General features: G+C 39.6%; 1 protein-coding gene across 1 annotated transcript in view; it reads left to right on the plus strand.

Moving 5' to 3' along the window:
- Positions 1–24,229, plus strand: part of JADE3 (jade family PHD finger 3) — a 106,705-nt gene that overhangs the window by 19,151 nt on the left and 63,325 nt on the right. The window contains exons 2-3 of the mRNA XM_017517785.2: positions 11,264–11,320; positions 12,106–12,185. Coding sequence (XP_017373274.1) covers positions 11,275–11,320; positions 12,106–12,185 — 126 coding nt within the window. The 5' untranslated portion in view covers positions 11,264–11,274. The remainder of the gene's footprint in view (positions 1–11,263; positions 11,321–12,105; positions 12,186–24,229) is intronic.

Consider the following 24,229-nt stretch of genomic DNA (forward strand, 5'->3'; position numbering starts at 1 on the left):
CCTCCTGTCGCCCAGGCTAGAGTGCAGTGGCACAATCTCATCTCACTGCAACCTCTGCCTCCCAGGTTCAAGCAGTTCTCACATCTTAGCCTACCAAGTAGCTGGGATTACAGGCATGCAACACCAAGCCCAGCTAATTTTTGTATTTTTTAGTAGAGATGGGGGTTTCACCATATTGGCCAGGCTGGTCTCGAACCCCTGATCTCAGATAATCTGCCTACCTCAGCTTCCCAAAGTGCTAGGATTATAGGCGTGAGCCACCACACCCAGCCAGAATAAAGTTTTATTGGAAGAGAGTTGTGTTCAATTGTTTATGTACTGTCTATGGCTGCTTTCATGCTACAATAGCAGATTTGAGAAGTTGTGACGGAGACCATGTGGCCCTCAAAGTCAGAAATACTTCCTATCTGATCCTTTATAGAAAAAGTTGGCTGACCCTGGTTTAGACACACTTCCCAACCTGGCCTTCTACTCACAGAGTTTGAAATTCCCAAATAATTTGCTAACAAGTCTGTCTGTATATTAAAGAGGGTAAGCCTGCTTCCTGGTGACAGAGATAACTGTGGTTGACAAGGAAATACTTGTATGTGGCAGGAATCTGCCTAGGTAAATCTGTATGTTCTTTTATTTTTCCTTGGATGTGTTTTGAGGGCTTTGGAAAAGAGTTGACCTCCAGACTCTCCATCTGGTCACGGGATTCATGAGTCATATGATACATCTGAATTTTTAAAAATAAGCTTTCAAATGCTGAGATAAAGTCTTCATTTAGAAAAGTTCATTATCCCAACTTCTGCTGTCTCTTTCAAAGATTTGTTAGGGGTGAGGAGAAGTAGTGACATGTAGAATGTGTTATTTTCTTCTTATTTTTTGTTTACCCAATCTCTAGATAGATGTTTATGGCTTTAATTACTAGCCTACTGAGAAGTGGTAGAAATGAAAGATATGCAAGATGAACAGAATTGAAGGATAGAGTTTTGTTTCCATGACATTGAAGCAGGGATAGAATTGTTTTGTAGAGAAGAGTGAATTCTGAATTAAAGCACAGGCACTTAAACTGTCTCACTGTAGAGGAGTTAGTGTTGTTTACCCCAAAGCAGAGGATAATCAGCTCAGGAAACACATTTATAGCATTCATGACTTCTATTTAAGAAATAGTTTGGGCTGGGTGCAGTGGCTCATGCCTGTAATCCTAATACTTTGGGAGGATGAGGCGGGCGGATCATTTGAGGTCAGGAGTTTGAGACCAGCCTGACCAACATGGTGAAACCCCGTCTCTACTCAAAATGCAAAAAAATTAGCAGGGCATGGTGTGTATGCCTGTAGTCCCATTCCTTGGGAGGCTGAGACCGGAGAATCTCCTGAACCTGGGAGGCGGAAGTTGCAGTGAGCTGAAATCGTGCCACTGCACTCCAGCTGGTGCAACAGAGTGAGACTCCATCTCAAAAAAAAAAAAAAAAAAGAAATAGTTTGGGAGATTCTTTGCCCACATGGCCAGGAATTCACTCTTCGGGATATAAGAAACATGCTTCTCTGGTCTGACCAGTGGCTTAACTCAAATGTCTGTCTCTGATAATGGCTCTCAATGATATTTTCCTTGAAAGCCTAAGGGAGCTAGACTTTCAAATGTTTCTTTCCTTAAGGATTACTTCCAAATACCATCATGGATTTATTCTTTCTGATTTTTATCTCAGCCCGTCTTGAACTTATTTACATTTTCATTTTGTTCCACTTCTTGAACTGATGAGTTCTCTTAAGTTAGTTCCCTAAGCATGGCTGAAAGTCCTGTTTTCCTTTTGATGAAATTGCCTTTAGGTTTCAGGGAATACCCTTTTGTTACTTAATTCTATAATTGGATGAATAAAATCAAGTTGATCATTTCTACCCTCTTCTTAATAGCTCATTGATTTCTGTTTCATCCCTTTAGAGCAAGATTTCTCAACCTTGGCACTGTTGACATTTTGAGCCAGATACGTCCGTACATTGTAAGGGACTATTCCTGTGCCTTGTAGGATGTTTGATGGCATCCCTCCTGACCTCTATCCCTAGAAGCCAGTAACATCAATTATTGTGATAACTGATAAATGTCTCCAGATATTGCCAAATGTCCCCTGGGGAGGCAAAATTGCCTTCAGTTGAGAATCACTGCATAGATCTTTGGCTTTTCCAAAATGCAAAGTTTGTGCGACTGTCTTTATGACACAGATGTCTCTATCCAATTGATTATATTGCACTTTTCTGGATTTCTTTCAGCTCCAGTTAATGTCCATCTTGAATAACAGTGATGGCCACTTTTATAGTTTCAGTGTTTCAGGTCAACTGAATCATTTGAGAATGGCATGGGAACAGATATCTTGAAATCTTAGAAGAGTATTTTTTCCGATTGTAAACGTCTTATATGTTTACTGTAAAAATGTGGAGAATGGAAACATTTGGAAAGAATGTTTTCATCAACCAGAAATCTGTCACTTCAGTGCAACTAATGTTAGTAAATTCATTTATGGCCTTTATTTTCTATATATTATATTTCATACATGTATAATAATTTCACTATAAAACTAATTTTTATACATTTTAAAACATCTTAGCATAAATGTTTCCCTGCATACCATGTTTAAATGACTGGATGAAATACCATAATATTAATGTACCTTAATTATTCCTCTTATGTGTGATAGGTAGGTTTTATTTATTTTTGTTATGAAGTTTTAATGGACATTTTGGTTTATAAATCATTTTCTGTATTTTGGACTTTCTCTCTCTCTTTCTCTCCTTTCTCTCTTTCTCTTTCTCTTTTTCCTTCTCTTTCTCTCTTTCTTTCTCTCTCCCTCTCTTTTATTTTGTTCTGTTTTCATTTCCTTCTTTCAAGATAGATTCTCACTCTGTCACCCAGGCTGGCATGCAGTGGCATGATCTCTTAGCTCACTGCAACCTCTGCCTCCCAGGTTCAAGCAATTCTCATGCCTTAGCCTCCTGAGTGGCTGGGATTACAGACCCCTGCCACCACACCCAGCTAATTTTTGTATTTTTAGTAGAGATGGGGTTTCACCATGTTGGCCAGGCTGGTCTCGATCTCCTGACCTCAAGTGATCCACCTGCCTTGGCCTTCCAAAGTGCTGAGATTACAGGTGTGAGCCGCCACACCTAGCCTGTATTATTTTTCAAGGACAAATGTTGGAAGTAGAATTCCTAGGTCAAAGGGTGTGAATTTGTTTAAAGTAGAGCATTAGATTATTTTTTAAACTGCTACATGGCCCTGCAGAGGGCAGTGAATAGGGACCCCTTGCACTGACAATGCATTTCAGAAGTATGTCTCATGGGTATATAGTAGGAAAGGAAAGTGCTGTGTTTGAGCTAATCCCTTTTTATTTCCTTTGCCTGCATGTTCTTCCATGGGAATATTAATGGGGAGTCAAGTAGCCACCAAACCACAGGCTTAGGTTCTAGTCCCAAATAATCCCAGTTGGGTTGACTTCCAGACATGGTGGCGCGCGCCTGTAATCCCAGCTACTCAGGAGGCTGAGGCAGGAGAATTGCCTGAGCCCAGGAGGCGGAGGTTGCGGTGAGCCAAGATCGCGCCATTGCATTCCAGCCTGGGTAACAAGAGCGAAACTCCGACTCAAAAAAAAAATAAAATAAAATAAATAAGAGTATTTTACCCAAGGAAGATGTTTACTCCAGACGTTTGTATTTTGCCTGGTTTTCAGTCACTGTTAAAGTAAATCACTGTAATGTTAATCATTGTACTTGAGATTATAGTAGGAACAAGATCTGAAAACTGCCCTTAAATTACTGTTCCCAATGGTGCAAGGTGAGGTCTGTAATACATTTCGTTTCTGCCAAAACGAAGGTAAGGAAGAAAAGAATGCCTTTATAAAGTTGTGCTCTGATCAGAGGACTAGAAAATAAACAGCTGAGTAGTAAACCCAAGTGTAAGATATTGAGACACATTGCACAGTTACTCCAGGATTACACTATACTGATTTATGGTTTCGCTTAACAAAACATTTTATTCTAAGGTAATTTTTTTCATGGTACAAATAAATTTACTTACCTGTTTTCTTCTATGCTCCTTATTCCTCTTTTCTTCCGAGAAGTTACTTTGACAATCACAGACCTTAGTGGGCCTCTTTCCCTTCCAATTCTTAAATGAATATTTGTGACAGGGACATCACAGAAAACAATTGTGTTTGCCTATGGCAAAATATGCATTCGGGTGTTATCAAGCATCATACTCAGCTACTGGGCTGCTGTGACTTTGATGTCTGCCTAGTCAAGTAGAGAGAGCTAGTCCTTCTATAGGGCTTTTTTTTCTTAAAAAATTTTTTTGACATACAAAAAGCTGTACATAGTTAATATATACAACTAGATGAGTTTGTAGGCTGAGTGTGGTGGCTCAGACCTGTAATTCCATCACTTTGGGAGGCCAAGGCTGGTGAATCACTTGAGGTCAGGAGTTCGAGACCAGCCTGGCCAACATGGTGAAACCCCTGTCTCTACTAAAAATACAAAAACTAGCCAGATGTGGTAGAGCATGCCTGTAATTCCAGCTACTCAAGGGCTGAGGCATGAGAATCGCTTGAATCTCAGAGGCAAAGGTTGCAGTGAGCTGAGATTGCACCACTATACTCTAGCCTGGGTGACTGTGTCTCAAAAACAACAACTAAATGAGTTTGGAGATAAGTATATACCTGTGAAACTATGATCACAATCTATGCCATAAACCTATCCATCACCTCCAAAAGTTTGCCTTTTCTCTGTTACTCTCTCAAGGTCAGAACACAACATAAAGGCCGATCCTCTTAGCAAACTTCTAAGTATACAGTCAATGTAGTATTGTTAATTATATGCTGTACAATAGATCTCTAGGACTTAAGTGGTACAGTCTTAAAATTACCACTTAATAAGGATTCACATGTTAAGTAGGGGTGCCTAGAAGCAGAACCTGAGGTGGTATTCAGATGTACATTATTTATTGAGGAGGGTTCTCAGGAAAAACTTGTAAGGGGAAGAGGGTAACCAGGTAAGGAAGAAGGAGCCAGTTAGGGTCTTAAGAAAACCTAGCCATAGCCTACCTATTTGAGGTGGTGGCAGAACAATTATTGACTTCCGGCTGCCTCTAGGAGGGAGACTGGAAGAGTGTAATCCCCAGTTCTTGGGAAGAGAGGGGTCACTGTGAGCCATTAGCAGCCAATAGGAAGTAGCTGAAAAATGGGTACACTATACTAGCTAGGTAAACAGGATTGGGTGGGGGCAGCACAGTGTATTATTCCTCTGCCTGTTTATTTTGTGCAAGATGCTGTGCTAAGAGCTAGGGGTAAAAAATGAATGTGATACAGTCCCTGCTTTCAAGCTGCTTATGGTCTAGTAACAACAGAGCTGACCATGTAAAGCAGCAGTGTCCGATCTTTTGGCTTCCCTGGGCCACACTGGAAGAATAATTCTCTTGGGCCACACATAAAATACACTAACACTAACAATAGCCGATGAGCTTTAAAGAATCACAAACAAATCTCATAATGTATTAAGAAAGTTTATGAATTTCTGTTGGGCAGCATTCACAGCCATCCTGTGCCACATGTGGGCCGCCAGTTAGACAAGCTTGATGTAAGGAATATTGACGGTGCAAGGAAGGAGCTCTTTTGGAGGGACATCTGGGGAGTTTCATTGAAGATATCCAATGAATGAATAGAACCAGGGTTGGGGAAAACGGGCTGGTCAAGGAAAACATGGGGAGGAATTGTAGGCAGAAGGAAGAGCCCTGTGCAAAGGCTAGCAAGCAAGTATGAAACAAGATGAATGTGTTCATGGAATCACATAGGGCATAGTATATGCAGAACAATTGGAGTAGGATTGGGGGAACAGCAACTGATGAGGCCTGAGACAGAGCCAGAACACTGGGCCTTGCAAAACATGCTGAGGAGATTGGTCTTAAAAGGGAAAGCATTCCCACTGTCAGCCCTCCAGCCTGTCCTCTGGTTTCTGGATCAACTTGGAGTGCCCATTGTCAATGTACCTGACAGCTCTGCCCCCTGGTGGCCATGTTGCTCCAAGCATGTTGCCTTAATGCTTCTGAGCCCCAATTTCCTCATCTGTAAAATGGCTGCTGATATGTGTAGCACTATTGTGCTTAGAAATAATAAATAAAGACAGATATAAAGATTTACCATCATGGAATCATTCTGCTGATATTTATTGCTTTCTGTTATTTTCCTACAATAATTAAAACAGCAGTACATCACAGAAATTGACAAATCACTGGACTTTAAACAGCCCAGACCCAGAAATTAGCTTGCTTTGTTTTCTTTTCTCAAAGTCACTGATGACTAATTTTCTTATTTCCCAGGACTGGTGTTACTCGTATTAGATAAACTGTTTCCTAGGCTTTTTACTGATAATACAAGATTTTTTTTGTTTCCATCTATAATAAAAAATAGTTGTTACGGTAATTGTTTTAAAGATGCCAAATTTTGCCTATTCTTTAAAATCTCCCTCTGTCATGAACAGTTTGATAACTCTTTCACTTAAAGAACAGAGTATTGTGGAAAATAAAGAAACTGTTTTATCCAAAGTACATATACCCAGAACTTCAGATGAGAGGAGTATCCATCTCACAAGAAGTCTTAGGTCTTATCAAAACTCTCAGGGAGGTGAGGAGAGAGTCTCCATGGTCAGTTGGCTTTCTTCACTGAGATTTTTAGAGAATAAAAATATTTCTTTTATGGTATTTGTTGCCCTTGATCCCATCACGAGTCATCCATATGAAGGTTATATTCAGTATATTCATTGGGAGCATAAACTTTCAGTTCTCTGGGATAAATGCCTAGGAGTGCAATTGCTGAGTCATAGTTGCATGTTTAATTTTAAAGAAATGACCAAAATATTTTCTAGAATAGTTATACTATTTTACATTCCCACGAGCAATGTATGAGTGATAGTTTCTCTATACTTTCTCTAGCATTTGATATTTTCACTATTTTTTTATTTTAGCTATTGTAGTAATATGTATGTAATAATATCTTGTTGTGGTTTTAATTTACATTTCCCTAATGGCTGGTAATACTGACTATCTTTTCACAGGCTTATTTGCCATTTGCGTTCCTCTTTGGTAAAATATCTGTTGATTTTTTTTTTCTTTGAGACAGAGTATTGCTCTGTCACCCAGGCTGGAGTGCAGTGGTCTAGGCTCACTGCAACCTCCGCCTCCCAGGTTCAAGCAACTTTCGTGCCTCAGCCTCCCAAGTAGCTCAGATTACAGATGCGTGCCACCATACCCAGCTAATTTTTGTATTTTTAGTAAAGACAGGGTTTCACCATGTTGGCCAGGCTGGTCTCGAACTCCTGACCTCAAATGATCCACCCACCTTAGCCTCCCAAAGTGCTGGGATTACAGGTATAAGCCACCATGTCCAGCCCATCTGTTGATTTTTAATTGGGTCATTTATTTCCTTATTGTTGAGTTTTGAGAGTTCCTTACATGCTTTGGGTATCAAGTCTAAGAACTCTTTGCTTAGCCCTAGATCCTGAAGACTTTCTCTTATGCTTTTTGTAAATATTTTATAGTTTTACATTTTTCATTTAAGTCTGTGATCCATTTTAAGTTACATTTTGTGTATTAGGTTGTGGTAGGCAGAGATGTCCATGTCCTAATCTCTACAACCTATGAATACGTTAAGGTTGCTATTCAGCTGACTATAAAATGGGGGCATTATCCTGGATTATCTGAGTGGGTCCAGTATAATTACATGGGTCCTTAAAAGTGGAAGAAGGAAGCAGAACAGAAGGGTCAGAGAATGAGATGTGATGACAGAAGCAGGATCAGAGAGATGTAGTGTCGCTTGCCTTGAAGATGGGAGAAGACAGCCAAGATCAAGGGAGTATGAGTATCCTCTAAGTAGATCTGTGCGTTCAGTGGGTAATAGAAAATATTACTTTTATTTCTGCTTAAATTTTACATTCATTGTGACTTTAAATTCCCCACTACTTTTTAGTAGGAAGTGTTTTGTTGTTACTGTTGGTTTTGTTTGCATTTCAGAAGAGTATTTGAATGAAATTTTGGCATAGAGTCAAATGTAGCCCCAAAAATTTATGTGACGAGAGGCTAACATTCTCTTTTTTAAAAAATATTCAGTTGACTTTGACTGTAGGACAAACAGAACCTTCGTGAATGGTCCTGATACTTGTACTAATTTTATTAGTTTTTAAAATGACAGCTTTGAGATACAATTCATATACCATGGAGCTTACCCACTTAAAGTATGCAATTCCGTTATTTTAATATATTCACAGATATGTGCAACCAATCCCCAAAAGACAATATGTTTTCACACTGTCTTCTAATGTTCATTGTTTCTGAGAAGTTAGCTGTTAATCTTATTGGGGTTCTCTTGTAAAGTGATGAGTTGTCTTTTCTTGCTTTCAAGATTTTCTCCTTGTCTTTTTGGCTTTTAGCAATTTTCCTATGAGAAATCTATTTCTGGATCTCTTTGCATTTATCCTACTTGGAGTTCATTGAGTTTCCTGAATATATAAATTAATGTTTTTCAGTAAATTTGGGAAGTTTTTCTAATATTTGTTATGCTCCTTTCTCGTTCACTTTTCCTTCTGGTACTCCCATTATGTATATATTGGTGAACTTAATGATATCCTACATTTCTCTGAGACTGTTTATTCTTCTTTTTTCCATCTGTTCTTCAACTTGCCTAATCTCTGTTCACCTACTTCACATTCATTAATTCTTTTTTCTGCCTGTTCAAATCTACTGTTGAGGCCCTTCAGTGAATTTGTCATTTCAGTTGTGCTTTCAACACCAGAATTTCCATTTGGTTATTTTTTATACTTCCTATTTCTTTATTGATAGTCTCTGTTTTATAAAATACTGTCGTGATTACCTTCCTTTACTTCTTTAGTTCTTTGAACATTTTTTTGTGCCAACCTCACTTTATATTTTTTAATATTTAAAAATCAAATTATATTACTCCCTTTCTTTGAACAATTTGAAGGCTTTGCCTGTTAAATTTGACATGTGGTTGTGTGGGTTATACTTTCCTGTTTCTTTGCATATCTCATAAGTTTTTGTTGGAAACTGGGCATTTTAGATAACATATTGTAGCAATTGTGGGTACTACCCCCTCCACCAGGGTTCTTTATTATTATTTGCTTGTTTACTTCTTTAGTAACTGGCTGGATTATTTTATTGAAGTCCATTTCCTCAACCCCCATTCTCACCCTGCAATATGAAGCCTCTGATGTTGCTCTTCAGGTTACAAGTTTCGATATCCCCACAGTCACCCTGGGATGACCATGGTTTTGAGACTCTCCTTGGCTGCCTCTTTCCTTGACCACATCAAGCTGTTATGGTCTATTAATTGTTGACTGGTTGCTCTGTTGTTTTAATCATGTCCTGGAACATAAATTGCTCCACAAACTGATCCAATCAAATTAGGACTCCTTTGAAGATAGTTCCTGAGATTTCTTCTGACCCCAAGAGGCCATCTCTTTCCCTGCTGTCTCTTTCCCTGGTTCTCTCTGGCATGTTAGGCAGCCTAGGTTTGAACTGCTGTACACTCATTTGCAAATGAAGTCAGTTTCATTGCAGGAGAATTGAAGCCCCCTATTCTATGCCATGCCTCTCTCCCTGGGAAAAATCTTTGAGCCACAGCTCTGGCGCAGGGGACAGAGACAAATGGTGAGCCTCCCTCTGAGTTTCAGCCCCAGGTCTCCCAGGTTTGCTTTTTCTGGTATAGAATCCCCACCCACAAGGTAGTACCAGGGCAGTCAAGGCCCTGGTATTCTTGGTGGCACAATACCCAAGTAATAGCCTCCATCACATGAGTTGCGGGCTAGGTGGAAGAAGGAAGCCCCTACCTCTCAGCCACATACTTCTGGAATGTAGCCTCAGCAAAAGTGGCTGGGAACAGGATGAATGATGGTGACATCCTGTTCTTCCCAGGAAGAAAGGAGCTGAGAGCTGGGGGAGAAGGAACACTTGGCTACTCTACTCTGGCATGAGATCTGTGCTAGGAGGGAAGATGTAGGAAGTGGTTCTGTATCCAAATACTCCAGACTTTGACTCTACGTTCTGAATTTTAGTAAATTTTCTTGAATAAGTACTTCTTCATTTGCTGTATGCCCTTAGGACCATTTCCAAAGACTTTAAATGGTTTTTTTTTTAATTGAAATAACTTTCACCAGTTTCACTGGGAGAGGGTCGTCCATGGAGCTGCTCACACTGTTATGCCAGAAATGGAACTCTATAAGCTTTTTAACATACAATTTTGTTGCTGCTACTCATAATCACTCAAAGTGGCCTTGTACATGGATTTCTACTTCCTCAGTAGATTGTAAATAACTTGAAGGCAGTAGCCCTGACCTTTATTCATTATGGAATCATGATAGCTCCTGGTAGCATTTTGTATGTTGCGGCACATAAAAGAATGTTGGTCACTGACTGTATCGCTGTCTTTTCAAGTTTACATTTTCAGCACTTCCTTTGTGACTTAAAGTGCTTAACTGTGCCTTAACTTTTTTTTTTTTCACTCCAGTGCTAGTGTGTTCCCAGAGGGTGATGCTTCTTTTTAATCTGTCATTGGCTACACTCAGGGAAGTGCACTTGAACTATTAGATGTTTTAGTACAAAGCATTTTTATTTACTCTTTGCAACATAGGAGCTTTCTTTAACATTCTTTGTAGTGTATATATAATTATGACTTTAGATTAGGTTACTTATTCGGGATATAAGGACAGAAAGAGAGGGATAAAGGGCAGGCAGAAAATCAGTGTGGTCGTGTTCTTAAAGGTGGATGTGCCTCACTTGTTCTTCCTTCAGCCAACTATGCCCATGCTGTTCAACCTTGGCTCTTGATGGCCCTGCTCGCATGACTGATTTTTCCTTTTCTGTTCCTCTCTTATTGGGGATCACTGGCTGATTATGGCCCCATGGCTGCCCCACCCTTTGTTTTGGTGGACAGTGGCCATGTGGCCACATCTGAGGCTCCAGTTAGTGCTGTACCACTCATCTTCTGTGGCTTGGGCTTCCTCCTAAGGCTAATGTGTAGCCTTTCTTAGTCTTTGACTTGCTTTGTATTAAAATATTTGGTAGTACTTTTCTCCCAGTACTCTAAGTCATTTGAGAGTATTCTTGACAAAAATCATTCAATTTGTATGATTTGCTTGCTGCTATTTCGGGGAGCTGTGGGACAGTGTTGACTGCCCTCTGGGATGGGTGTGTGTGAACTGTTTTATTCAGTGTTGTTCTTTTTCCCAGGATGCTCCAGGATGAAACGCCATAGGCCTCTAAGCAGCAGTGACAGTTCAGACGAGAGTGAGTAAAACCGGCTGGCAGCTGGTAACCTTTCTGTCTATATCCCTTGGGGATGTTTCCTTTGACTTGAAATCTACTGAGGATAAGCCATTTCATGCTTTTTTTCAATGGTTAAAAAACGTTTCTGTGAAGGAAAATTCAGGACACCATTTTCTTACTGAAATTTCATTAGAGATAGATAAATTAGAAGAATTGGTTGTGTGTGGCATATAACTGTTTTCACTTTTCATTGACCTAAACAACAAAAGCCAAATCTAGTAATGCTTTAACAAAGCTTCTCTAGAAAGGAAGCAAAGTACAAGAGCATAAATTGTAGCCCCTAATCCTTAATTGTAGTTTAGGTACTAAGTGTTTGACTGTGAGTCAGTCATCATTTGTAAAAGGCAATAACCTTATTAGCAATAGCCTTTGGGGAAGTGCTGAAGGATACAGATTACTTGCTCTACATTTTTAGTTCTTCCAGTTGTTTTTGGAGATACTTTTTCTCCAAGTGGAACACGAATTGTGTTATTTCAAAACATTATGAGGTGTGATTATACCAAATCAGATAATCTCATCCTTAGCATTGTTGAAGCTTTTGCACTGTAGCAGATCATCCATAAATGTCACTAAACTCCATCATGAGGCACTCTTCAGTGCAGTTTGATTGTTTTATTCAGTGGTATGAGCTCTCTAGTTTCTCCATCATATCTTTCATATTCTCTTGGATGACATTTAGTTTTACGACATTTAGTTATTTTAGTAGGTAATGCATCTCAGTATTTTTTTCTAATTATCTTTTCCAGGTCCTTCCACTTCCTTTACTTCTGGCTCAATGTATAGGATCAAGTCAAAAATTCCAAATGAACACAAGAAACCTGCTGAGGTGAGATCATATTTTCAGTTTTTAGACTTAAGCTATGGTTTGGCTGCTTGTCCCCCAAAACCTCATGTTGAAATTATATCCCAATGTTGGAGGTCCAGGCCTAATGGGAGGTGTTTGGATCATGGGAATGTATCCCTTATAAATAGATTATTGCTCTCCCAGTGCAGGGGGATAAGTGAGTTCTCCCTCTGTTAGTTCCCTTGAGGGCTGGTTATTAAAGAGTCTGGCACCTCCTCCCATTGTCTCTTGCTGCTTCTCTCGCCATGTGATCTCCACATATGTTAGCTCCCCTTTGCCTTCCACCATGAGTGGAAGCACCCTGAGGCCCTTACCAGCTGCCCAATCTTGAATCTTCCTGCTAGCAGAACGATGAGCTAAATAAACTTCTTTTCTTTATAAATACTCAGCCTCAGGTATTCCTTTATAGCAATACTAAATAAACTAAGACAACTTTTAAAAAGATAGATGGCTGCCTCCTGCCTATATATCAACAATGCCCAGAATCTGAAGATGTGAGGAATAAAGAATGTGTCAGTGGGTAGGCTTGTTTTCTGATGAACTTATTTTTTTGTAAGAAATATTCCGTTTTCTATCTCCTTTAGGAGAACAATAATCTTCACACTGTGATTTCATTTTGGTGATGATACATAGTGCCTGGCTTTAGAATATTCCTCCCCTAACCAGGAAGTCAAAGAGAGCCAGACTAGGGGAATTGGGAAGGATCTAGAGATCTCCTGGCCTATGATTGGAAAAAGCTAAGTTAGCAGGTGAGGAGAGAGAGTACAGAAAGGGATAGATGAGTAGGTTGTGGGTGGACTACATGAAAAATCATCTGGGCCGTGGGCTGTGATGGGTCCTTACAGCCTTTCTGGTCGGCCAGAAAGAATACATCAATTCTTTTTTTTTTTTTTTGAGACGGAGTTCCGCTCTTGTTACCCAGGCTGATGGCGCGATCTCGGCTCACCGCAACCTCCGCCTCCTGGGTTCAGGCAATTCTCCTGCCTCAGCCTCCTGAGTAGCTGGGATTACAGGCACGTGCCACCATGCCCAGCTAATTTTTTGTATTTTTTTAGTAGAGACGGGGTTTCACCATGTTGACCAGGATGGTCTCGATCTCTTGACCTCGTGATCCACCCGCCTCGGCCTCCCAAAGTGCTGGGATTACAGGCTTGAGCCACCGCGCCCGGCCCAGAATACGTCAATTCTTATGAGGCTAGTCATCTTCTGTGCAAAGGGCAGCAAAGTGCTAGGGTTCCCCTTAGACTTGATAATGGTTTAGTGAATCCTATAGACTTTCCCTGTGTGATAACTAAATGGTGATAAAATGACCTTGTATATCTTCATTTCTACTATGAGTAGACTTCCTTAGCTGTAAAGGAACAGAGAATATATTAGTTATGTATTGCTACATTACAAATTATCACAAAATTTGTGTTTTAAAGTAGCACACACTTATATCTCTGTTTCTGTGGGTCAGTAATCTGGGCATGATGTGACTAGATTCTCTGTTCAGAGTCTTTCAAGGCTGAAATGACTGTGGAAAATGGGATGTGTTCTCATCTGGAGGCTTGCCTAGGGAAGAATTTGTCACCAAGTTCATTCATGTTGTAGGCAGAATTTGTCTCCTTGGAGCTGAAGGACTGAGATTTCTGTTTTCTTGCTTGCTTTTGGTAGAGAGCACTCTCAGTTTCTAAAGGCCACTTATAGTTCCTTGCCACATGGCTTTTTCCATAGATCCTCTCACAACATGGCAGCATACTTCTTCAGAGCCAGCAAGGAGAGTCTTTCCCTCCAGTCAGTTAAGATGGAATGTTATGTAACATAATATAATCGTGAGAGTGGCATCCCCATCACATTTGCTTTATAATGTGACTTAAAGGAATGACATCCCATCATGTTTGCCATATTCTGTTGTTTAAAAGCAAGTCACAGATCCCACCACCTTCATGGAAAGGGAGTGACTCTTTGGGGGGATACTTTCGGGTGTGCACCAGAGGGCATTTCTCTCTTCCTTGGAGGTCACTTTTCATTTCTTTCTTTTGCCAGGGATTTTTCTGGGCACAATAGAATGTCAGAGTTTATATATGTCCATGTCATACAGAAAAACTTAGGGAATATAACATACATAAACAGGAGTAGAAGAAATTTCCCATCTGTCCAGAGGATACTTTGACTACAGAATGTTGAGAAAGAAACTTTGCTACCTACCCATTTAGGAGGACAGGAATGCTGGTCTTAGGACATAAGGCAATTCAAGGTCTTTGGGTTTTGAGGCCTACTGCCTCCCAGTCAGTGGTAATAGTAGTCTTTTTGTTGCAAGGGATAGGGGACCTGGGCTGCCGAAAGCAAATTGTTTTCATTTATAATTTCATATTCTGTTATAAAAAGGAAAACCTCGTAATGTTGTAGGACAAAACTAGCCTTTGCATTAGAAGAGCTTGATCCCGTGTGCTGCTTTGCTGGCTTATTTCATCTGTCTGAAATAATTTGTCAATATAACATGGACATTATCATACCTACCTCTCATAGCTACCATTTATTGAAATTTTATGTGCCAAAAGCTTTACATTAATTTGTTTCCCAAATTTAAACAATTATGAGACTCCCCTTGGATGCCTTTTTAAAATAATGATTCTAGACTCACCCTACCCTGTGACACTACTGAATTAGTATTTCCAAGAAAAGTTCCTGGAATCTGGATTTTAAAAAGTGACTTAGGTGATTTTTATAATCAAGCACATCAGGGAAGTAATATCCTCATGTTCTATTCCTCTAATAACACCATAAAGTAGGTACTTTCCAGTTTTTTGTTTATTTGTTTGTTTTGCAGGTGATGAGGCTCAGAGAAGTTAAGTTACTTGCCCAGGGTCATTAAAAAAAAAGCAGAACTGAAATTCAGGTTTTTATTCATACTGAATCCTGTTTTCTTAACCAGTATGCATTGGACATATTATATAGGGCACAATAATTGTATAGTAAACATTTGTTGAAACTTTGGCAGTTAAGAAACATGGGACAACACCGGTGTTTTCTCATGAGTAGTTATAATCAAAGTTTCCATAATGAAGTGAGAGCAAAACTCAAGAATAGAGAGAACAAACCTGGAATTGAACAGGGGCTGGGGAACTCAGGCAGCAAGGAGAATATGGGAGGAACCTGTAAAAGAAGAGAAGTAAAAGTAAGTGGGAATTGGCAGAGGTGACAAGCACACACTACTCACAGGTGAGTTTGAAGGTGGCCTTTGAGGAATCAGGTGGAACCACTGTGAATTCTTTTTTCCTATTTGGCTCCTGAAACTGAAGCAATATTGTCATTGGCTCTTTTTTTTTTTTTTTTTTTTTTGAGATGGAGTTTTGCTCTGTTGCCCAGGCTAGGATGCAGTGGCACAATCTTGGCCCACTGCAATCTCTGCCTCCCAGGTTCAAGCAATTCTCCTGCCTCTCAGTCTTCCAAGTAGCTGGGATTACAGGCGCCTGGCCAATTTTTGTATTTTTAGTAGAAATGGGGTTTCACCATCTTGGCCAGGCTGGTCTCGAACTCCTGACCTTGTGATCCACCTACCTCGGCCTCCCAAAGTGCTGGGATTACAGGCATGAGCCACCGCACCCGGCCACCATTGGCTGCTTTTTTCAAAGTGTCATTTTTATGTCCTATTTCTAATAACAGAGTATCACTTTTCTCTCAATTTCCGATTTTCCTGGCCTTACTTGCTGCCCCTGTTTGCTTCAAACAATTGTTTTAAGGTTCACTTAAGAAATATGACATATTTATACTCTTCTTTATTTCTGATGTTCCCATTTTTCTTTTTTGTTCATTTGTTTCTGTTTAAAGAACTTACTTTAGCTATTCTTTTAGGATAGGTCTGCTGGTGATAAATCTGCTTAGTTTTCTTTCATCTGAGAATGTCTTGATTTCACCTTCATTCCTGAAAGATATTTTTACTTGATATAGAATTCTGGTTTGACAGTACTTTTCTTTCAGCACTTGAAAAATGTGCTACTTCCCTTGGTTTCTGATGAGAAATCTGCCCCCATTCAAGTAGGTTGTTCTCCTTGAGGTAGTCATTTCTTTCCCAGTTGTTTTTGAGATTTTTCCTTGTCTTTAATTTTTAAAAGTTAGATTATGATGTACCTGGGCATGGATTTCTTTTTGCTTATCCTCTTTGGGCTTTAGTCTGCTTCTTGAATCTGTAGATTTATATCTTCCACTAAGTTTGGGAAATTTTCAGCCATTATTTCTTCAAATATTTTTCAACTCTACCTTCTTTTTCCCCTCCTTTTGGGACTTCAATTGCATGAATGTTAGATCTTTTGTTATTTTCCCAAGGGTACCTCAGTCTCTTCTCATTTTTTTTCAGTGTATATTCTGTTGATCAGATTGAATTATTTCTGTTGTTCATTGGTTCTGTCTTCTGTTCATTAATTCCATTCATTTGTTGAGCCTCTTATGAGTTTGTTATTTCAGTAATTGTATTATTCCATCTTAAAATTTCCATTTGGTTATTCTTTATATATTCCATTTCTTCACTGAGACTTTCTGTTTTTTGTTTCAAAAGTGTTTGCAATTTCTTGTTGAAACATTTTTATCCTGGATGTCTTAAAATCCTTGTTAGATAATTCTAACATTTGTGTGATCTCAGTGTTGATGCCTGTTGACTCTCTCTTCTCGTTCCCAGTTCTAGTATGATGAGTGATTTTCTGTTGTATCCTATTTTTTAGTATTATGTCACTAGACACTGAGTCTTATTTAAATTTTCTGTTTTAGCAGTCCTCTGCTATAACCACGTCAGTGGGGAAGATGGGTGCTGATTCTTTACTACCTGTTATAGAATTAATTCCTAAGCTCCCCATCCTAGCTCTTTCTCTCTCTGGGAAGCAGGGCTAGGGAATCTCTAATACTTCATAGAAGTAGAAATTTCTACCCCCTTGTTGCTGCCCCCACTGATGATGGAGGCTGTGATGGTTGTGAAGGTACCACCTTACTGACGGGTGATGGTAATAGCCCAGGCTCCCTATCCAGTCTGCCAACATCACATTGAGGAGGAGAGGTGTCTCATTATTGCTGGGAGGGAGTAAACATCAAGACCTCTCAGGTGGTGTACATTGACACTCTAATAATCACCCTTTTTTAAAAAGCGTTTTTTTGACATCTTTTCTTGAAATATAATTCTCATAGTATACAATTCTCCTTTTTTTTTTTTTTTTTTTGAGTTGGAGGCTGGAGTGCAATGGCATGATCTCGGCTCACTGCAACCTCCACCTCCTGGGTTCAAGTGATTCTCCTGCCTCAGCCTCCCGAGTAGCTGGGACTATAGACATGCACCGCCACGCCCAGCTAATTTTTGTATTTTTAGTAGACGGGATTTCACCAGAATGGTGGCCAGGATGGTCTCGATCTCCTGACCTTGTGATCCTCCCGCCTCGACCTCCTAAAGTGCTGGGATTACAGGCGTGAGCCGCTGTGCCCAGCCTACAATTCACCCATTTTAAGTGTATAATTCAGTTGGTTTAGTATGTTCAGAGTTGTGTAACCATTACCACAATCATAATTTAGAACATTTTCATCACTCCAGAAAGAAACCCATCAGCAGTTATTCTCTAATCTCCCTACCTGTAACCCCCTGGCAACCACTAATTTACCTTCCTTCTCTATGGGTTTGCCTATTCTACACAGTTCATATAAATGGAATCATACAATATGTACCCTTTGTGTCTGGCTTCTTTCACTGAACATAATGTTTTCACCTTTCATGTTGTAGCATGTATCAGTACTTCATTTCTTTTTATGACTGAATGATACTACATTTTATCAGTATACCACATTTTGTTTATCTGTTCGTCATTTGATGGACATTTGAGTTGTTTCCACTTTTGGAGTATTATGAGTAATTCTGCTATGAACATTCAGGTACAAGTTTTTATGTTGATGTATATTTTCAGTTGTCTAGACTATACACATAGGAGTGGAATTGTTGGGTCATATAGTAACTCTACTTAACCATTAACTATTTAAAGAACTACGGGGCTGTTTTCCAAAGAGGCTCATCATTTTTTAGTCACACCAGCAATATATGAGAGTGTTTGAAATTTGTTATTGCTGTGAGCACCAGAGACTTCAAATTCTTCTAGTGACCTTGTTTTTGTCCCTCCTCTTGGCTTAAGGTCTCTTTATGCTTGTCCTCATAGGAATTTTGTCTCTTGCAGCTCTCCCAAGCTGTTAGCCAATGTTATTATCCCTGAAGTCTTTAGCATAGTAGAGGGCATGGAGGAGGGGCAGCATTCTCTAATGTTCCCATTAATTCTTAGCCTTTAGGGTCCATAGTGGTCCGGTTTCTAGGGGTGGAGGTGGTGGTGGGGAACGTAGTCTTCACAGGAAGAGCTTTTTTTGCCCCACCTCCATTCCCTTATTGGCCTGTAGTAGGTATCTTCTGATGTTCTCAGCCTTTGTCCTTGAGGTTCTCTCTCCTGTAGATTAAGGCTTTTTGCCCCTTAGGTAACACAGGGAGGCTGAGGCTGGATGCTTTCCCTTTTCCCACCAGTAGTGAAATTATACGATTGCCCTCACTTGATACCGTTCTCCTGCAGATGAAGCCTTTTTTTTGGTAAGGGAACCATGACACTAAGCACCAAGTACCCAGGCAGCACTGCTCTGGTGCTTTCTCCAGGTACTGCCCCCCTGGTCCCACCCCACCTTCCGTGTGTGAGCCTAATTGAGTTCCTGAAGAAAACGCTTGCAAGCAGGTGGGGCCCCCCAGTAATTACAGCCCCCAGGAACTTCATATTCTCATATCAGTCCCCGTGCAGCATCCAGCGATTCAAAATTTCTAGTTTAATGTTCCTGCTGTGGCTTCTGCCACAGGTAAGCAAATGCTCTGCCCTGTGTCTCCCTGCAGGCACCTGTCTCTCTGAATTGGCTATTTATGCTATGATTCATTTCTCTGATGGATTCATGAAAATTTGTTAATTTGCTGCCCGTCCTGCCATTTGCTTATTAAAAGATGGGAGGCTTTTTGTTTTGTTTTCTGACTATAGGTCTGAGAGAAAACCAGAATTCTTGAGCCTTATGATTTTACTAGGAATTAGTCACTGAAGTACAATATAAATTATCCTTTTTGCAGGGGATTAATTGGCTGCATTAAAAGATACACATTTTCTTTGCTATTTAGTGTATCAGTGAGATTCTTATGCATGCCTCCCTCTGATTTAACCTGTATAGAAGAGTATCTACGGATATGTGAATCTCCTGTATGGTTCAGGGCTTTGTGTACCTTCTGGAAATTGTATACAGATTTTTAAGGGTATATTTTTGTTAATTTTTTTTCTGAGATAGTAGCCTTCATCTGATTCTTAAAAGGGCCCATACTCATAAAGGTTTTTGTTTTGTTTTGTTTTGTTTTGCTTTGCTTTGCTTTGCTTTGCTTTGCTTTGTTTTGTTTTGTTTTGTGTTTTTAATCCCTAGAAAAAGTACATAGTAACTGGCTGGGCGCTGTGGCTCATGCCTATAATCCCAGCACTTTGGGAGGCTATTAAAAAGTCTTCCATTCTTTATCAAAAGCCAGTATATTTTCGCCTACTAGTCTGGCATGTAAGGCATATCAAACTTCCTTAAAACATTGACTCCAGCCAGGTGCGGTGGCTTATGTCTGTAATCCTAGCACTTTGGGAGGCCAAGGTGGGCAGATCACGAGGTCAGGAGTTCGAGACTAGCCTGACCAACATGGTAAAACCCCGTCTCTACTGAAAATACAAAAATGAGCTGGGTGTGGTGGCATGTACCTGTAATGCCAGCTACTCAGGAAGCTAAGGCAGGAGAATTGCTTGAACCTGGGAGGCGGAGGTTGCAGTGAGCAGAGATTGCGCCATTGCACTCCAGCCTGGGTAACAGAGCAAGACCCCATCTCAAAAAAAAACAAAAAACAAAAAACCACACATTGACTGCATATCATCTGTAGGCCTGGAGTCTGATTATGCAAGACTTTCATAGCAACAGAATGAAAGCTCATATATTTTAATTCAATGGAGAGCACTACATACTCTCTAGTAAAGCCTGTTTACATCATTGTACCTATATTTCTAACAAGCTTAATTATTTGGTTTTCTGACCTAGAGAAGATAAAAAGCATTAAACTGCAAGCACATACTTGTTACACAAAAAGGGACACTGAGGAAAGGGAGACTAATTTGTAAAGCAGCCTTCAAATGTTATTTCTTGTGCGAAAATTGCTCAGATCTCTAAATCAGACTTTGTTGCTCCCTTCTCCATGACGCCTCTGTTTGATATGGGGGAAAGGGAATAATCCAACTTAAGCAACCCAAAGATACATTGCTTTATAGTAATCGATGTTGCAGTTGGTGTTAGCCCATAGCCATCAAAATGTTCTATTTATTCTTTATAAGAAGCCTGAGAATTATTTTAAACTATTTGAAAAATATTTCCATGTGCTTTAAAGTTTTAAATTTAGAAGTTGAATAAGCTTTTTGATTCACTGAAAAAACTCAACGTGGGACGCAGTATCTTCTAATTATTAACTGGGTACCTTTGTTAATAACAACAGAGTTTTTAAGGCTTTTGGGCACAGTGTTCTTTGCTAAGTTTTCTCTGTTATTCTTCTGGATAATCTGACAACTTCTTTGCCTACGATTGTATAATTATAATTAATTCCTTTTGCTTAAATATAATTACCAGTTGATGGCTGTTTTATGCCTTTGGGGTGACATGTCAGTTTGTGGTCAGTTATATATAGTTTTAGATTTCAGTGACTGAATCAAAATCGATCAATCTCTCTGCTTTATTCACATGGACCAGACAGTGTTCCTCTTTGTGTCATACAGGAAGTTAATGTTTTGACTTTTCCTATGAAAAATGTCACACAAATGTTCAGACTAGCTGTGCTTTAAAAAATTGCCAACTGAGAGATGTTAATGAGAGCAATAAAAGCCAGAGTTGTCTGCAAAGGGCATTTTCATTTTGTGGCTCTGGCAGGTTAAGCATTGATGTTCTAATTGAATTCATAGTGAGGCCTCCTTTGTTTCTGCAAGCATCTGACAGGCCAGATGTGCACACAGTGTTGGGCTTGGCATAGCTTCTGGACTGTATGTTAGCCAGTGAATCCCCTCTTTGACCATAAATGAACAGTTATCTGAAAAGTACAAAGCCTTTTTGTTTCAGGAACTTTTGGGAAAACTACCAGTGCATGTAAAATAGACACACTATTAAGAACTTGTAAAACTTCTCAACTTCATTACCTAGAAAGGTCAGGGTCAGCATCTAGATCCCTTCTTCATTATCTTTAATTTAGCAACAAATGGCTATGTTTTATTTTGTGAAGTTTCTACATTACCTTGTGGCCTTTGGAATGTTAGTTAAAGTTCCTGATGGAGCTCTTGCTTGGGAACCCTGTCTTTGGGAGCCAAATCATGCACATTTTAACTGAGCTGTGAACTCATATCCCTCTTACTCCATCAACAATTACTTTATGGACTACACAGAAGAACTCAGTTATATACTTCTTTCCAATTTTAGAAGGAATGCTATGATGATGATAGTAAAATAGCAGGATCTAGCATTTATTTAGAAATTACTATGAGTTCCATACCATGCTTAGTTCTTTGTGCAAATGCAACCATTTAACCTTTGCAACAACCCCTATGAGGTGAATGTTATTATCCCCATTTTATAGACAAGTTAAGACATAGAATTTGGATAACTTGCTGAAAGCTCCTCAGTAGTGAAACCAGTATACCAATCCAGGTGGTCTGTCCCAGACTCATATTCCTTTAAGATTTTCTAATTATATAAAATATTTGCCTGCTTCAAACTTCAAACTGTAAAACAAAATATATGGAGAGATCCAGCTAGATTCAGCTCAACTATTTTGATAACTTTTCTATGAGTCTCTCTCCCTTCCCTATTTTCTTCTCATTCTGTAGAGTTAACCCTTTTTGTTGTTTTTGGTTTATTCTTTTATTGTTTCATTATGAAAATACATACAAATATGTATGCGTGTGTCACTGTCTGTATATAAAACTCTCCTCACTAATCAGGATATGCTATAGTTATTTTGTTTTCAGTTTATAAACTTTAAAAATGCCTTTTCTTATCAGAAGCAAGTTAATGAGACCAGTCTGGTAAATATATTTTATATCACTTTGCAGATATCTTCTGCCTGAGTACTGAACTGACATTCCCATCCACTCAACATTTTATGTTCTGCCTCATGCTTGAGATGTTTGAGTTCTATAACAAGATAAAGCAGCCTCTCACACTCTGCCTTAAGTAAAAATGCTTCTCTAGAAAACTTAGATCTCATGCTCTTTAATCTGGCTAGCTAGCTTGTAAATTTGAAATCAGGCTTATCATATGCCTGCTGTTTTTTCTCTAAAGGGGAAGGGAAAATTATAATAGTCATTGGATTTAATTTTTATTTGCTTAAGAAAAACAGGTGTGTATTGGTTGGTGTTTCCCAGACTTCACCTTCATGGAGGTTTGGGTATTTCTGAAGCCATAGACAAGGACCAGATTTCATTGGCCTCTGCTTTTGTATATCTTTGTCTAGAGTCTTCAAGTTACTCTTCTGTTTGGTAAGCATGTGTATAGTTTTATAGGGCTATAATGGCAAATTAACACAAACAAGGTAGCTTAAAACAATAGGAATTTCACAGTATGAAGGCCAAAAGTAAATCAGCCAATCGTGCTCCCTCCATAGGTTTTAAGAGAGATTCGTTCTTTGCCTCTTCCAGCTTTTGGTGGATGTCAGTATTCATTGATTTGTGGATCAGTGAATCACTCTAATCTCTGCCTCCATGATCACACTGTCTCCTCCTCTTCCATGTAAAATCTCCCTCCACCCTTCCCTTATAAGGACTAAGAGCCCACTTGGATATTCTAGAATGGTATCTTCATCTGTAAAATTCATCTGAAGATTCTTAATTACATCTGCAAAGACCCTTTTCGCAAATAAGGTAATATCCATAGTTTCTGGGAACTAGGATGTGGACATATCTTTTTGGAGACCACCATTCAGTCCACTGCAGTATGTTTTTAGGTTAGGAAACTATATAGAACAGATTTCATAAGCAGTTATGTCAAGTTTGAAGATACGCCTTATGCTTTGTAATTAGATCATTTGGCATTACTCATTATTAATCAAGCCCAAAGCATGATTTTGTAATCAATTGATATATTTTATAAAGACTATCACTTGGAAAACAATGAAATATTTTAGGATATTGACAATCACTTTCCAGATCTAAGGAAGGATTTCCCACAACACCATCTTTCCCAAAGGTAGTAGTTTAGCAAATTGGAAATTTGCCACCACTACTTAACCTCTGACTCATTAAAGGCACTCTAAGGCCAGGCACTGTGCCTCAGGCCTATAATCCCAGCACTTTGGGAGGCCAAGGCGGGCAGATTGCTTGACCTCAGGAGTTTGAGACCAGCCTGGGCAACCTGTTGAAACCCTGTCTGTACAAAAATTACACAAAACTTTTGCAAAAATCAGCTGGGCGTGGTGGTAAGTGCCTGTATTCCCAGCTACTCAGGAGGCTGAAGTGGGAGGATCGCTTGAGCCTAGGAGGTGGAGGGTGCAGTGAGCCAAATCATGCCGTGTACTCCAGCCTGGGTAACATAGTGAGACTCTGTCTCAAAAACAAAAAAAAATTAAATTCTGGAACAGAAAGACATTAGGTAGAAAACTAGCAAAAATCTGAATGAAGTCTATAAATTAGTTAATATTATTATAGCAGTGCTACTTTCCTGGTTTAGGTAATTGAACTCTGGTCACATAAAGTGTAAACAGGGAGGCTGAGGCAGGCGGATCACAAGGTCAGAAGTTCGAGACCAGCCTGACCAACATGGTGAAACCCTGTCTCTACCAAAAATACAAAACTTAGCTGGGAGTGGTGACGTGCACCTGTAATCCCAGCTACTCAGGAGGCTGAGGCAAGAGAAATCACTTGAACCCGGGAAGCAGAGGTTGCGGTGAGCCAAGATTGGGCCACTGCACTCCAGCCTGGGTGACAGAGCAAGACTGTGTCTCAAAA

This window comes from Cebus imitator, unplaced genomic scaffold (assembly GCF_001604975.1).
Source record: "Cebus imitator isolate Cc_AM_T3 unplaced genomic scaffold, Cebus_imitator-1.0 Scaffold647, whole genome shotgun sequence".
NCBI classification, from domain to species: Eukaryota; Metazoa; Chordata; class Mammalia; order Primates; family Cebidae; genus Cebus; species Cebus imitator.